Source organism: Prionailurus bengalensis, chromosome D2, assembly GCF_016509475.1.
Source record: "Prionailurus bengalensis isolate Pbe53 chromosome D2, Fcat_Pben_1.1_paternal_pri, whole genome shotgun sequence".
Taxonomy (NCBI): domain Eukaryota; kingdom Metazoa; phylum Chordata; class Mammalia; order Carnivora; family Felidae; genus Prionailurus; species Prionailurus bengalensis.
In genome coordinates, this window is record NC_057351.1 from 35,979,180 (window position 1) to 35,991,531 (window position 12,352).

Below are 12,352 nucleotides of genomic sequence, written 5' to 3' on the forward strand. Positions count from 1 at the left end.
ATTTTGTGTGTAGCAAAGAAGCCAGGCCCATTTCCAGAATGGAGGAAGGGAAATACATCAATAGGATCTTCCTGGCTGATCTAGGTAGGTGTGTGTGTGTGTGTGTGTGTGTGTCTACCTTTGAATCAAGAGCAAACATTAGTGTGCATTTTTAAGGCTTAGTTGGGTATCCATGTAAAATACAATTATTTGGATTTCTGCAAAGGGTGATCATTCATTATGAAAGAAAGAAGCAGCAGCAGCCAAGATCTAACCTTTTGAAGACTTAATGATGTGGATTCCTGGGCATGAGACAAATTGCATGGATCTTTGAGGGCATCACCTTCCCCCTGAGTTATCTCTGACTCTTTTCTTTCAGATGCTTTGTTCTGCACAAACTGCCCAATTTGAAGTTTCTGGATGCCCGGAAAGTAACCAGAAAAGAACGGGAGGAAGCTTTGGTCAGAGGGTCATTCATGAAGGTGGTGAAGCCCAAGGTAAGCTGCCTACTTTCTCGTCTTCACAAGGAATTTATGTCTTGCCTCACTGGTTATTCTTTGAGTGCGGAGGATGTCCTGTGTTTAGATTTCAGGAGAGATCTCCTATTAGGGTTTATCCATGGATATATTTTTGGCCAAACAAGTAGGACTGGGAATAAATTTGATTTTCCTGTAATCTAAAGGGACCTTACTTGTAGAGTGATTTCACCCAGATGGCTCTTTTACCAATAACGCAGCCTGATGGTGATGTTCTGGGGGGTCTGAGGTCTTCTTCTTGAAGATGTTTCATTTATAAGGTAGGGCCTCTAGAGGTCTGTTGCTGAGAAAAGAAAGAGAGGAAAGCTTGGGGAATTTAATCTTTCTTGGGTGGGTACGATTGTTCTAGTGACTAAGAACTCTTTTTTTCTTGGGGCCATAGCAGGAGGGAAGGGTGATTTTCTTCTGTCCTCAGATATGAGGGCTCAATAGCTCTCAGAGATCTTGTTAGAAGGAAAGGCCATTTTTCCTGACAGTGTGACCTGGACTAGTGTATGCTTCCTGCATGTAGCTCTCCAGAGCTCATGGGATTAGTTTTACTGACCTTTCCTTTATAAGCTGAGTCTGCATGGAGGCCATGGAAGTGACTATGGTGTCATCTTAATGACAGCATTGATGAGACAGGGGAGATGTGGCTGGGAGACTTGGCTTCAGATTCAAGGAAGTCTTTAAGGGTGTGGAAAAATTATCTCTTTGGGAGGAGGTGGGGTCCTGTGAAGCCCAAGGCTGGGGAATGGACCTGACAATCCTTGATGACCCCTTTGGAGGTCCATCAGTGCCCTGGGGCCCCGTGGAGCTACCTAGCTACTTCCTTTTTTGGACCCTCTCTTGTGTGTTGAAAACGCTGGCCCAGAAATCCTGGAGGTCTAGTTTGTCCTCGCTTATTGACTTGGAGTACTTTGCACGTGCATTGGAAATGATTAAGAGGGAAAGAGGAAAAAACAAACAGAACCAAAACAGAAAACGAAACCTCTTCCATCAAGTTGCTCAGCCGGCGGCAGACCTCAGGCCACTTTCTTTCCCTGAACCCATAAGGTGCAACTTATTTCCTGTTATGCTGAATAAAATTGCTAACAGTTGTGGAAATATATGATAGGGAGGGTATAATACTGGCAGATAAATGTATTGTTACCTGTTTCAGCATGTGGGAAATTAATTGAGTGATTTGTTTCGTAGCTATTAAAGTGTTAACAGTTTTCCTTATCGAGGCACAGATTTGATGTATTGCTCATGACTGCCTTTAGTTATTCCAGCTTTTGTAATTTTGTCCAAATGAAATAATTTATTTCTTGGCCTCCTTTTTTTTCTTCTTCTTCTTCTTTTTTTTTTTTTTTTTTTTTTTTTTTTGCGGGGAGAGGGAGGTTTAAAAGATTCCAGAGGCAGCTGACATCACCAAACAAAGGACAACATGTGGACTGTTTATGATACCTTGGGTTCCCACCCATTCTACATTTTCCACCTTCACATATACATGCGCTTTATAGGATAGATCAGTATTTCTCCTTCTCTCCTTGCTTTTGACAGGGGAAGCTCTGTATTATCACAGAAAATCAGAAGGGATACTAAAAATAATGGCCACCATATTTGTGTGCGATGCTCATTGTGTGCTAAACACTGTCCTAAGGTTCTTTGTACACAGATCTGTGAGTCCTTCCAGAACACTGCAATGTAGGAGGAATGGAGCATTGGCTTATTCTGCAGGTGAGGTAACAAGGCCGAGAGGTGTCACTTAGGCAGCCCGATCAGTAAGCATGGGAACTGTACTTTTACTGGTGTGTCTGACCACCAAGCCACGTTCTTCCACTCGGATCTTAGCTCTGGAGCAGTGAGCCAGACATTTTCCCCGTGTGTTTCTTTGTTCAAAATGAAAAGCTCATAAGAAGGCCTAAAGGTAGAAAACAGGTGAAAGCCGAACTGTTCTCTTGGAGTAGAGAGGGCAGCAGGGACTGAAATCCTCCCCTGCCTTTGAAACCAAGTGGGAATGGTTACTTAAAATCCAGTAGTAGCTGGCTCTTTGAGTCATTAGCAGCATCAGTAGAAATGCTTTTCAAAGTCCCAAATTAGCTTCTAATCAATTATAGAATTAGCTTATGTTTGTGTGATTGACTCCAATATCTTTACTAATAGTATTAAGCATAAAAATACCCATTAGTTATTTGAGAAGAGACAAAAATACTCTGACAAAACACGGGGATCTTCAGTTGTTACCTTTTTGTAGAGTTACATGATTTCCAAACTGGAGGGACTTCAGAAATCACCTGGTGTGTGTTCTCATTTTGGTGAAGGAACTGGGTGAGGATGTAGTTTCCTAAGGCCCCCATAGTCCAACACAGGCAGACCTGGGATTAGAACCCAGGGTCTAGGCTTCTAGGTAAGTGCTGTATATACACCGTGATGCTTCAGGTGCACTAGAGGATTTCCCTGTGTTCCTGGTTTCATATCAAACTGTATGCTTCTTGAGTGCCAGGCAATTCCCTTTTGCCTGTTTTCAGAGAAACACACTGGTACTTTTCTTGCAGATAGAGGCCAAATGAGCTTCTTGCTGAATTAATAAATTGGTGTTAAAAAGGCTGGTTCTCGCCTGCTCACAGTGTGCACAGACATATGTTTGTTCCTGTGCAGGTGTGTATATACACTTTCTATCTCTGTGTGTATATACATATGTATGTTCTGGGAGGTATGTGTACACCCGGAGTCGGCTTCTAAGTGGAGAGCAATTTCCTCCCCGTGATTTGCCAACGCTGTGTTGAGCACACTTGGTGAAGACCTATTTTTCATAAGAGAATCGGAATCTCAAGTTGGCTCCTGTCCTTTCTCAGGCGGCAGCGGCCTGTTGTGCTTATTCAGCAGAATGCTCTGATGGATGATCAAGGAGGCCGTGATTTGGGGAGCTGTTTTCATTTTATTCCTGACATAAAGTATTTGGGAGAATGGAAAATGCCTCTCCAATCACAGCCCTTGCCTTAGAGGTAGGGAACAGGCAGTCTGGGTGTTCTCAGCTGACGCAAATGCAAAATCGTCCAGGAACTAATAAACCCCCTATGTCACAGAGGTTTGATTTGGTACCTGGCAGGCCCTGGCGCCTGAGTGCGAGTTCTCGCTTGCCTTCTCTCACGATGACACATTTCCCCTTTGTTTGCTGCCTTTTGGCTTTTGTTGTTTAAAAGCTGCTTCCTGTCTGTGCGCTGATTGTCCTGCAGAAGGATGCCATCCTTCATTAGGGAAATGATAGCTAATGTTACAATGGACTCTTCTAGACTGGTGTGTGTATGCGTGCGTACATGCATGTTTGTGTGTGTGTTATTAGTTAAGGGACCTACATCAGCTAGGTTGTGTTCATTTCCTGGAATTTTAAAGAAAATATGTGTCTTTTGCAAATATTGACCACAGAATCATGCCATTGTCGATGCCAAGAGGACCAAGGTAGGTGCAGAGAAGGTTGAGGCTCCCAAAGAAAGGCTTCTGTGATGACCAGACCGTGATCCCCCTTGCCGCATCAGGAAACATAAATCAAAGGGATGTGAGTCCTGTCCAGAAGGGTGTGCATGGTGGACCTGCCAGCCCTACATATCAGACAGTTCAAGAATCCGACAGTCAGAATTGCTTAATTATGTCCTGGCTTTGTAATTATTCATCCCTGTTCTGGCAAAGAGCACAGTTGTCATTTCTCTGACATAATTATTTAAAGCTGGGCCCTCTTGTTTACAGGCGTGTATATGAAGTTGGCTACCAACTGTTTAATCTTCAGAACCTTATAGAAGCAGTGCATAGAGGGACAGAAGCAGTGCAGAGAGGGACAGGGACAGCTGGACTGAGAATCACAGCCTGTGTTAGAAAGTGTTTTGACATGTGTGTACTTTTGCTCGTAATTATGGCCATTCTGTTATAGGTAAGAGAAGGTAATCGGTATGTTTGTGAGTGTCAGTGTGTCCTTGAAAATATATGATGCTTGCCTTTATGTGGGCATGCCTGGGTTTCCTATCATGTGTATTTTGTGTCTTTGTGTAGTTTGGTATGGTTTATATATTTGTGTGTGTGTATATCTTTGGGTTTGTTTTTTTTTTTTGGTGGGATGGAAGCTGTGTGTGTGTGTGTGTGTGTGTGTGTGTGTGTGTGTGTGAGAGAGAGAGAGAGAGAGAGAGAGAGAGAGAGAGAGAGAGAGAAAGACAGGAAAAGGAAAGGGAGAGGGAGATGTGATGTATTAAAGGAATAAACTTCCGAGTACATGTACTTTCTGGAAACCTTTTTGATTCCTGACCTTACACTGAATGTTGGAAGCTATTTGGGTCTGAGCATCACCTTCTTCCATGGCCACGCTGCACAGTCCTGCTCCTGACATTTGGCATTAGGACGTAACTCCCTGGTTTCCTTTAGTTCCTTTCATCTGTGTGTACCTTTTTGGATTCACACACACACACACACACACACACACACACACACACACACACGAAAGGCAACCGGGGAAAAAGATAGGGAATGGCAGCATCGGGAAGCCAGCTTTTTGTCAGAATGAAGCACCTCCTGGTCCACTGGGATGTCAGCTTCTCGAGGGCAGGAACTTTGCTTGTTTTTATTGCCCCCATACCCCCAGGGCCTGGTCTCAGGCAGGGGCTCAGCCAACACTCGTCAAAAAAATGAACTGGGAACAATAGAGCATTTTGGGAGATCCATCATGAAAGGTGGTCCATTGTTTTTATTGCTTCAATATGGTCCTCTGGAAAAGCAGGAGAGGGACCTCTACCTTAAAAAAAATGTAATAACTTGAATCTGTGTGTTGGCAGGAAGGAGACATTCTGGGTTGCATATTTGTTTTCCAAAGGATTTACCCTGGGATTACTTAGGATGGCAAAACCTATGGCCTCCATGAACGCTGGGCCTGGGCTTCTCCACAGGCAGTGTTGCTGGGAGGGCAGGGTGTGTTCTGGGCTCACAGTGTGCGGTGTTCTGAGAGTTCCCGGAAACCACCTGCTCATATGAGGGCTTGTGGGAAGTAAAAAGAAGCTTTCCTCAGCAAACATATTGAGGTGCTCCACAAATCTGTGTGTGGTTTAAATGAGATTTTCCTGGTCTTAGCTGCCATTCTATTTTTTGTGTGTACCATAAAGGAGCACTGCCTGGTGGCTTGCTTGGTTTATTTGTTTTGATGCCTAGTCTAGTTCTTCCCTAGGTGTTACCTTGTTCGGAAACATAGCATGTATGTCTTTTGTATCTTCCAATTATGCCATTCTAGCTCAGTCGCAAAAATGTAGCGGGTTATCAGAAACTACCTCTAAACTGATTGTAATTACTAACATTTACTCTAGACTCCCTGTTTTCAGGAATACATATTGTATATAAAGCCAGGGTATGCCTATGAATAAGTATTGTAAACCACTTATACAGGCAGTTAAAGAGGTGATGAGCTAATAATATATGTTGAAAGTTCTCTACCATGCCAAATATTCAGAAGAAAACTAAAAACGTCGGTTTATTTTCTGGGTATTTCTAATGACCTGAGTATGTTAGTGTTTTATGATTCTCTTCTGTTTTCACACAGGTGTTTCTTGTCTACAAACATACTTAGATTCTATTTTCAGGTACTTTATAATAAATTTTGAAAGGAGGAAAAATTTTAAATTAACTTATTTTTTGGAAGATGGTTGGGCGATGTGTTTAGAAACAACACCAGAAGCCAAAAATTTGCAGTCTCTCTGTTTTTCCTTTTCCTGATTTCGAAGTTTGCCACATTCACTTGGGCGTGGGGGAAGGACTTTATGTTGCTCTGTTTTTAGCACCATGGCATCTTGGATTTCAAGTAAATGCTTTCAGAGTACTGTTCTTTGGAGGCAATTTTGGTATGTCTTCATTGCCTTGCTTTTGGATAGCAACGCTCTGCAATCGGAGGTAGACAGGAAAGCTGTATTTCCTGTGCCCTGGCAAAGCCCTGAGGATGGAGAATTGAAATCCAAAGAGGGAAGAAGGAAAGTGAAACTGAACTGTTGGTGCTGAAGGCAGTCTCTCAGAGCCTCTCCTGCAAGTCCATGGGGCCTGGCCAGGTGCTGAGCACAGTGCAGGTGTCACTCTCCATCAGGCTCAATGCCTCATGAGAGATTGTTGTACCTCTGTTGGAGTCACTGGCTTTCACCGCATCCCAGTGGCTCAGCTGCACACTCTGCCTCCTTTGGGCCTCCCTCTACCATGCTCACTTTTGTCCACACGTCTTTAGACAGAGCCATGCTTAGGGAGTCATGGAAGTAAGTGGCATTCTGTAGGGGATTAGATCCCTAGGATATGTTGTACAGCCTCGGGACTTCACAATTGTGACAAATGTGGTAGATTTCACTATTTGTCTAAAATTGTGTATTTCTTTTTACCTCCCTATCCCACTGACTTTGGCGCTGGCCATGTGATGCTTTGGCCAATGGGATGTGAGTGGAAGTGACAGCATGCCCATTCTGGGCCAAGGCCTTAGGAGGTACCATGTGTTTCCACTCAGTCCTCTTGCATGTCTGCCACTTGCTATGAAAACAACACGAAACACACATTGAGCAGACCTGAACCTAAGCTGAAGCCTGATGCACATCTACCCTAGCCAACCACAGACCTCTGCACAAGAAATAACTTCTTGTAAGCCACTAGGATTTTGAGTACTATTGCTGCAGGAACCTAATAGGTAGGCCATCCATCCAAGCATCCTGCCCTCTGGTCCTTCCCTGGCCACTTGAACCAGAGCTTGTAACTAGGACACATTTTTTAGTTTTTGGTGTCACAGCACCAACTTATACAGGCTTTCTGGATGCTTCACTAATTAGGATTGCAAGGCCAGCCTAAGGGTTGACTGATTGCCCAGTAGTATATTATTAGATGTGTTGAAACTTCCCTGATAGATGAGTAATATATAATGTCTGGCATGTATTGTGTCCAGTGTGTACTAGATATTGTGTCAGTGACTAACAATAGTATCTCTGTATGTCTCCTTGAACTTGAACATACAAATGAGGAAACTGATGATCAGAGAAGTTACATCACCCCAAATTACAGAGCAACGTAGAATCGGGTTCTTCCTTGGGTCTGTGTAAGGCTCCAAAGCTCACATTCTTTCGCCTCTGTATCTTAAATTTCATTAACAGGCATGAAAATATGGGAGGTAGGAGTAAAAGAGTAGGAAGGCCAGGATATGGAAGGGAGCCAAAGGTAACTTTGTAATTACCATTTTGACCTTCTGACCACTCCCTCTGCCAGCCCATCATGGTGAAATGCATGGTCTAGGCAGAGAATTGCAGGGGATGAGCTGTGTTTCTGTTTCTTAGGCCAAATTTGCAATTTAATTTGAGGATGAGGAAGAACCTTGGCAAGGTTTGAAGTGGGAGGAAGGTATGGGTATGTCTGTGCTAGGAAAGAGAATAATAGTGCTGTGTGCAGAGCAGGTGTTGTAGAAATCTGTGAGAGATAGCCACTGGCCCAAAGCTTTCCAGCGTGCAAAGTGCCCTGGCCACTGTTGGTGCTCAGATGGCCAGAGAGGTCAAAGCTGAAGTTGAGAGTCCTCTCCCTTGGACTTTGGGGGCAGGTCTGGGTGGTAGTAAGCAGCTCAGTTTATGGGATAAGGAAGAAGCTGCTGGCTGTCAGAGATCCAGTAATAACTCCCTTGGAAATGGATCCATGGCTTTCTAAAAAGTTATTTGAAATTTTCTTTCCCAAAAGACCCTGTCCACTATGGTATTAGTTGCTTCAGTTTTAAGGAGTGAATTTAAGGCTCCTTAAGTGGGCTATGAAAAGTCCTTACTCATGGGGTATCTGGTAATGATTGATATGGAGCCCTTATAACTGATTATATCTGTAAACTGTGCCTTTACAGCTTGACATTTTCATGATCCACTTAAGAAGATAGTATCTGGTATTTTGCTTTTGCAATTTAGGTTTCTTGTTATTTTTAAAAATTAGCTTGAGAGGAAAGAAAGAGAAAAATAAAGATGCTTCCTTAAGAAAGTAGATTCTCATAGAATACACTTGGGGTGCTGCATTCAAGTTATGCATGTTTCAAGCTAACATTACACTACCTTCTGTGTTCAGTGTCAAGGCTTGTCAGGGAGCTGCTCCCCAGTGATACATGCATTGGTCAGCCTGAACAACACCTTGGCCTTAACATGCTTTATTCCACTTGCCACTTGCCACTCACCACGCCACTAACTCTTTGCTTTGAGCCTGGTGATTGAGCCCAGGAATGAGAAGAAGTGGGCTGTTTAGGAACAGAGAAAAAAGGCTAGCAACTGAGGTCTGAATGAAGGGACATCAGGAAAGCATCAGCGTCCCTACCCCTAAGTGAGTACAGGGCCTTGCTTTCTATCCTTGTGAACTCTGTGGCTTCATGAAGTTCTGCCTTCCTTAGAAAGTCCCTTCTGGGACTGTGGAAACATCAGATGGTAGAGCCTGAACCCCCCAGGCAGATTGACATCCTAGAAGGCAGGGAAGCCTGCTGGATGGATGGCCCACTGGGGGAAAATCATGAACATTGTTCTGAAGTTAACTTTGACTCATGTTAATAGTATTTATAATTCTATGGCTAGGGAAAAAGGGTAAAATGAAGATGGCATGGTCCTAATTTCTGCTCGTGAGTTCTGGTTATTTCCAAACTGCCTACAACTAATAGCAGATGTGCTAGTTTGCTGGAGCTGCTGTAACAAAATACCACAGCCTGGGTGGCTTCAACAACAGAAATTCATTTCTCATTCTGGAGGCTATACGTCCAAGATCGAGGTGTTGGTGGGAATTGGCTTCTGCTGAGGCCTCTCTCTTTGGCATGCAGATGGCTGCCTTCCCGCTGCATCCTCATATCGGTATTCTTTATATGTGTGCGCATCCCCGCTATCTCTTTGTGTGTCCAGATTTCCGCCTCTTATTAAAACACTAGTTATATTGGATTAGGACCCATCCTGATGGCTTCATTTTAGCTTATTCACCTCTTTAAAGGCTCTGTCTCTAAACATAATCACATTCTGAGCTACTGGGAGCTATGGCTTAAACCTGTCAATTTGGGGAGGGGATACAATGCAGCTCTTAACAGCAGACAAGAATGAACTTTAAGAAGATATAAAACTCACGTAAGCTTAGTGATGGAAGGGGTGTCTCTATTATTTAACATTTACTTGTTGTTTTCATTGTCCCCAAAAGCCTAAGAAGCACAATAATAAATAGATAGGATAAAGTAGTGGGATACTCTTAGGTTATCCAACTTGAATAGAGGCATGAGTCTTCACAGAGTTTGATTGAAATAAAAATGTGATCTGTCTGTCTGAGTGTGGCTAACACATACTTTTTGGAGATCATCCAGGTGAGAGCCAAGAAGGCATACATAGGTATTAGCATGAGCTACAGTAATGACACTTTCATCCTCAACACAGTTGGGTTCAGCGAGGAGCCAGATGCTCAAAGGAGAGCTTCTTCTCATTGAATAAATTACCTTTTCCCCCAAAGGTGCCTTTTGCCCTAAATGGATCCTTGATGAGTAAAAAGAAGGAGTTTCTTATTATAAGGAAGAAGAGTTAGGAGGCCTTTCAACTGCCTGTTTCTCCAGAGAGCTCGTTTCTCCCCGCCCAGATCTCCAGGGCCATCTACATTCTCAGGTAGCTGCTGAGTCCAGCTTGTGAGTTGGGAATAACTCTGGGGTAAATGTGTTTTTGCCTCCTCATGGTTCTGTTGACTCTGGTCGCCATGGCTTCTTTCTGGGGCCCATGTACACGATCTGGCTCCAGACGCCTCCTCACCGACCCTCTGACCAGGCAAAGTTGTGTTTCACCAGCATGATAGGGCAGGTCTGCCCTTAGGGTCTCTGAAGGCTGGTGGTACAATTAGCTCTTTTATTTGCTTTTCTGCTCCTTACAGTAGAGTGTCTTAGATTAACAGACAGGGCACCATCAATAATGCACAGATGCTCTGTAATTGGGGCTTCCTTTGATGTTAATTTAGCTAAGTTCAATGCTATTGTCAGTGATAGCAATTACACTCAGCCTTTTCACCAAGGACATTTTAGGATAATTTTATTTTTCATGTGCATTTTAAAATATGGCAGTAAATTTTGAGCTACATTACCTGAATTAGAACTCATTATTTCTTTTTCAGCAGTGAACTAATGCTCTCTGTCTAGGCTCCAAAGCAGTAATTTTTTTTCCTTTCTTTCTTTCTTTTTTTTTTTTTTTTTTGAAGTGGGGAATTTTAAGTGGGACTTCCACTCCATAAAGCTTTTAATTCGTGAGTGAAATTTAGAAGTAAATCACTTAGTTTTTGTTGGCATTTTGAAGTGTCACAGAGGCTATATGGCTTAGTGACCTCTCCTGTGCTTTATTTGGCCCATTTTTATTCATTCCTTCCCACCACCCAACCTTCATTTTTGTTCTTGACATGATTCAAGGAGTTGCCTCCAGCTGCTCTTTTGGGAAGGTTTAAAATCTGAATTTATTGGCTATTGTATTCCATAGGAAACGTATGATTCTTATTTTGTTCATGGGCTCTTGTCAGATTGGCTGTTCCATTTAGAGGGCAGTCCCATTCAGCATTTCATGTCAACTTTGGAGTAAAGGCTGAACTTCTCCCTTCTGCTGTCTATTTCTCCATTGTTAATACAGAGCAGGCCATGCCTCTTTCCCATGTTTGTTGTGAAAATTAAATGAGATAATATATTCAAGGAGCTAACACTGTCTCTGGTATGTGGAACCAGGGGCAGCTAGTGTTCTTAGCTGTGTAATTTCAAAGCAGTTATTTTTTCGTGGCATTGTTGTATCATTGGTTTGTGTGGGTGAACACAGGGAAGGTAAATTTGGCTTGAGGTCCCCCCAGCTCAGGCTGCCATATCAAAACACCGTAGATGGAGTGGCTTAAAGAGGAGAAATGAACTTTTTCATGGTTCTGGGAGCTGGAAGTCCAGATCATGGTACCAACATGGTCTGGTTCTGATGAGAGCCCTTTTCCTGGATTGCAGATGGCTGATCTTTTGCTGAGCCCTCACATTGTGAGGGGCGGGGGGAGAGAGAGAGAGAGAGTGAGTGAGCAGATTGACCAATCTTCCTCTTTTTATAAGGCCATAGTCCTGTCGGACCAGAGCCCCACACTTTTGACCTCATTTGACCTTATTTGCTTCCTAAAGATTTTATCTCTAGATACAGTTACATTGGGGGTTAGGGTTTCAACATATGAATTCTGGGAGACATAATTCAGTCCACAGAGGGGGTATTGCCCTATATATCTGGTGGCTAAACTGAATTTTAAATACAATGTTTCTAAGGCTTTTGTTAAGCATCTACCTTCTGATGAGGATAAAACACCTATCAAAAGGGAATATGGCAAGGGAAGGAAGACCTCAGGATCATCCAGGAGAGTCCCTGGCCCCTCCTTTTGAGGATCTCCCCAGGCACTGCGTAAGTCCTGTTTGTTTTTACGGGGACGGTGGAAGGAGAGAGCCAGGGGGAAAAGGAGGCACAAGAAAAGTGAGTATAGTATGGAGGATGAGACCACTCCATTGTCATTGCTGGAAACAGGAGGACAGCAGTGCTGTAGCCCCAAGTGGATGTCACTTAGAGCAAAAGGGTCTCTGCTTTGCAGAGATAAACCCCTAAGCCCTTTGGTTTGCGTGACCTTGGACTCAACTCTCTTCATCCCCCTTCAACTCCCTGGGTGAATCTAGAAATCAAGGCCGATAGTGAGATCCTGGAATTTGTCTTTGGAGTCCACCCCTTCTACCCCATAGTAAAATGGAGAAATCCAGGCAGTGAAATCAGAGGGGTCCTTACACACGTCCAGAGAATATTATCTCATCATGAGAAGGGCTTTGAAAACCCCAGGTTGAGATCCTGCGTCTCTGGATAATT

At 43.4% G+C, this 12,352-nt stretch overlaps 1 protein-coding gene across 1 annotated transcript in view; it reads left to right on the plus strand.

Annotated features, from left to right (window-relative positions):
• LRMDA (leucine rich melanocyte differentiation associated) overlaps positions 1 to 12,352 on the plus strand; it is a 1,032,219-nt gene that overhangs the window by 601,558 nt on the left and 418,309 nt on the right. The window contains exon 5 of the mRNA XM_043596635.1: positions 359 to 476. Within this exon, the coding sequence (XP_043452570.1) occupies positions 359 to 476 (118 nt within the window). The remainder of the gene's footprint in view (positions 1 to 358; positions 477 to 12,352) is intronic.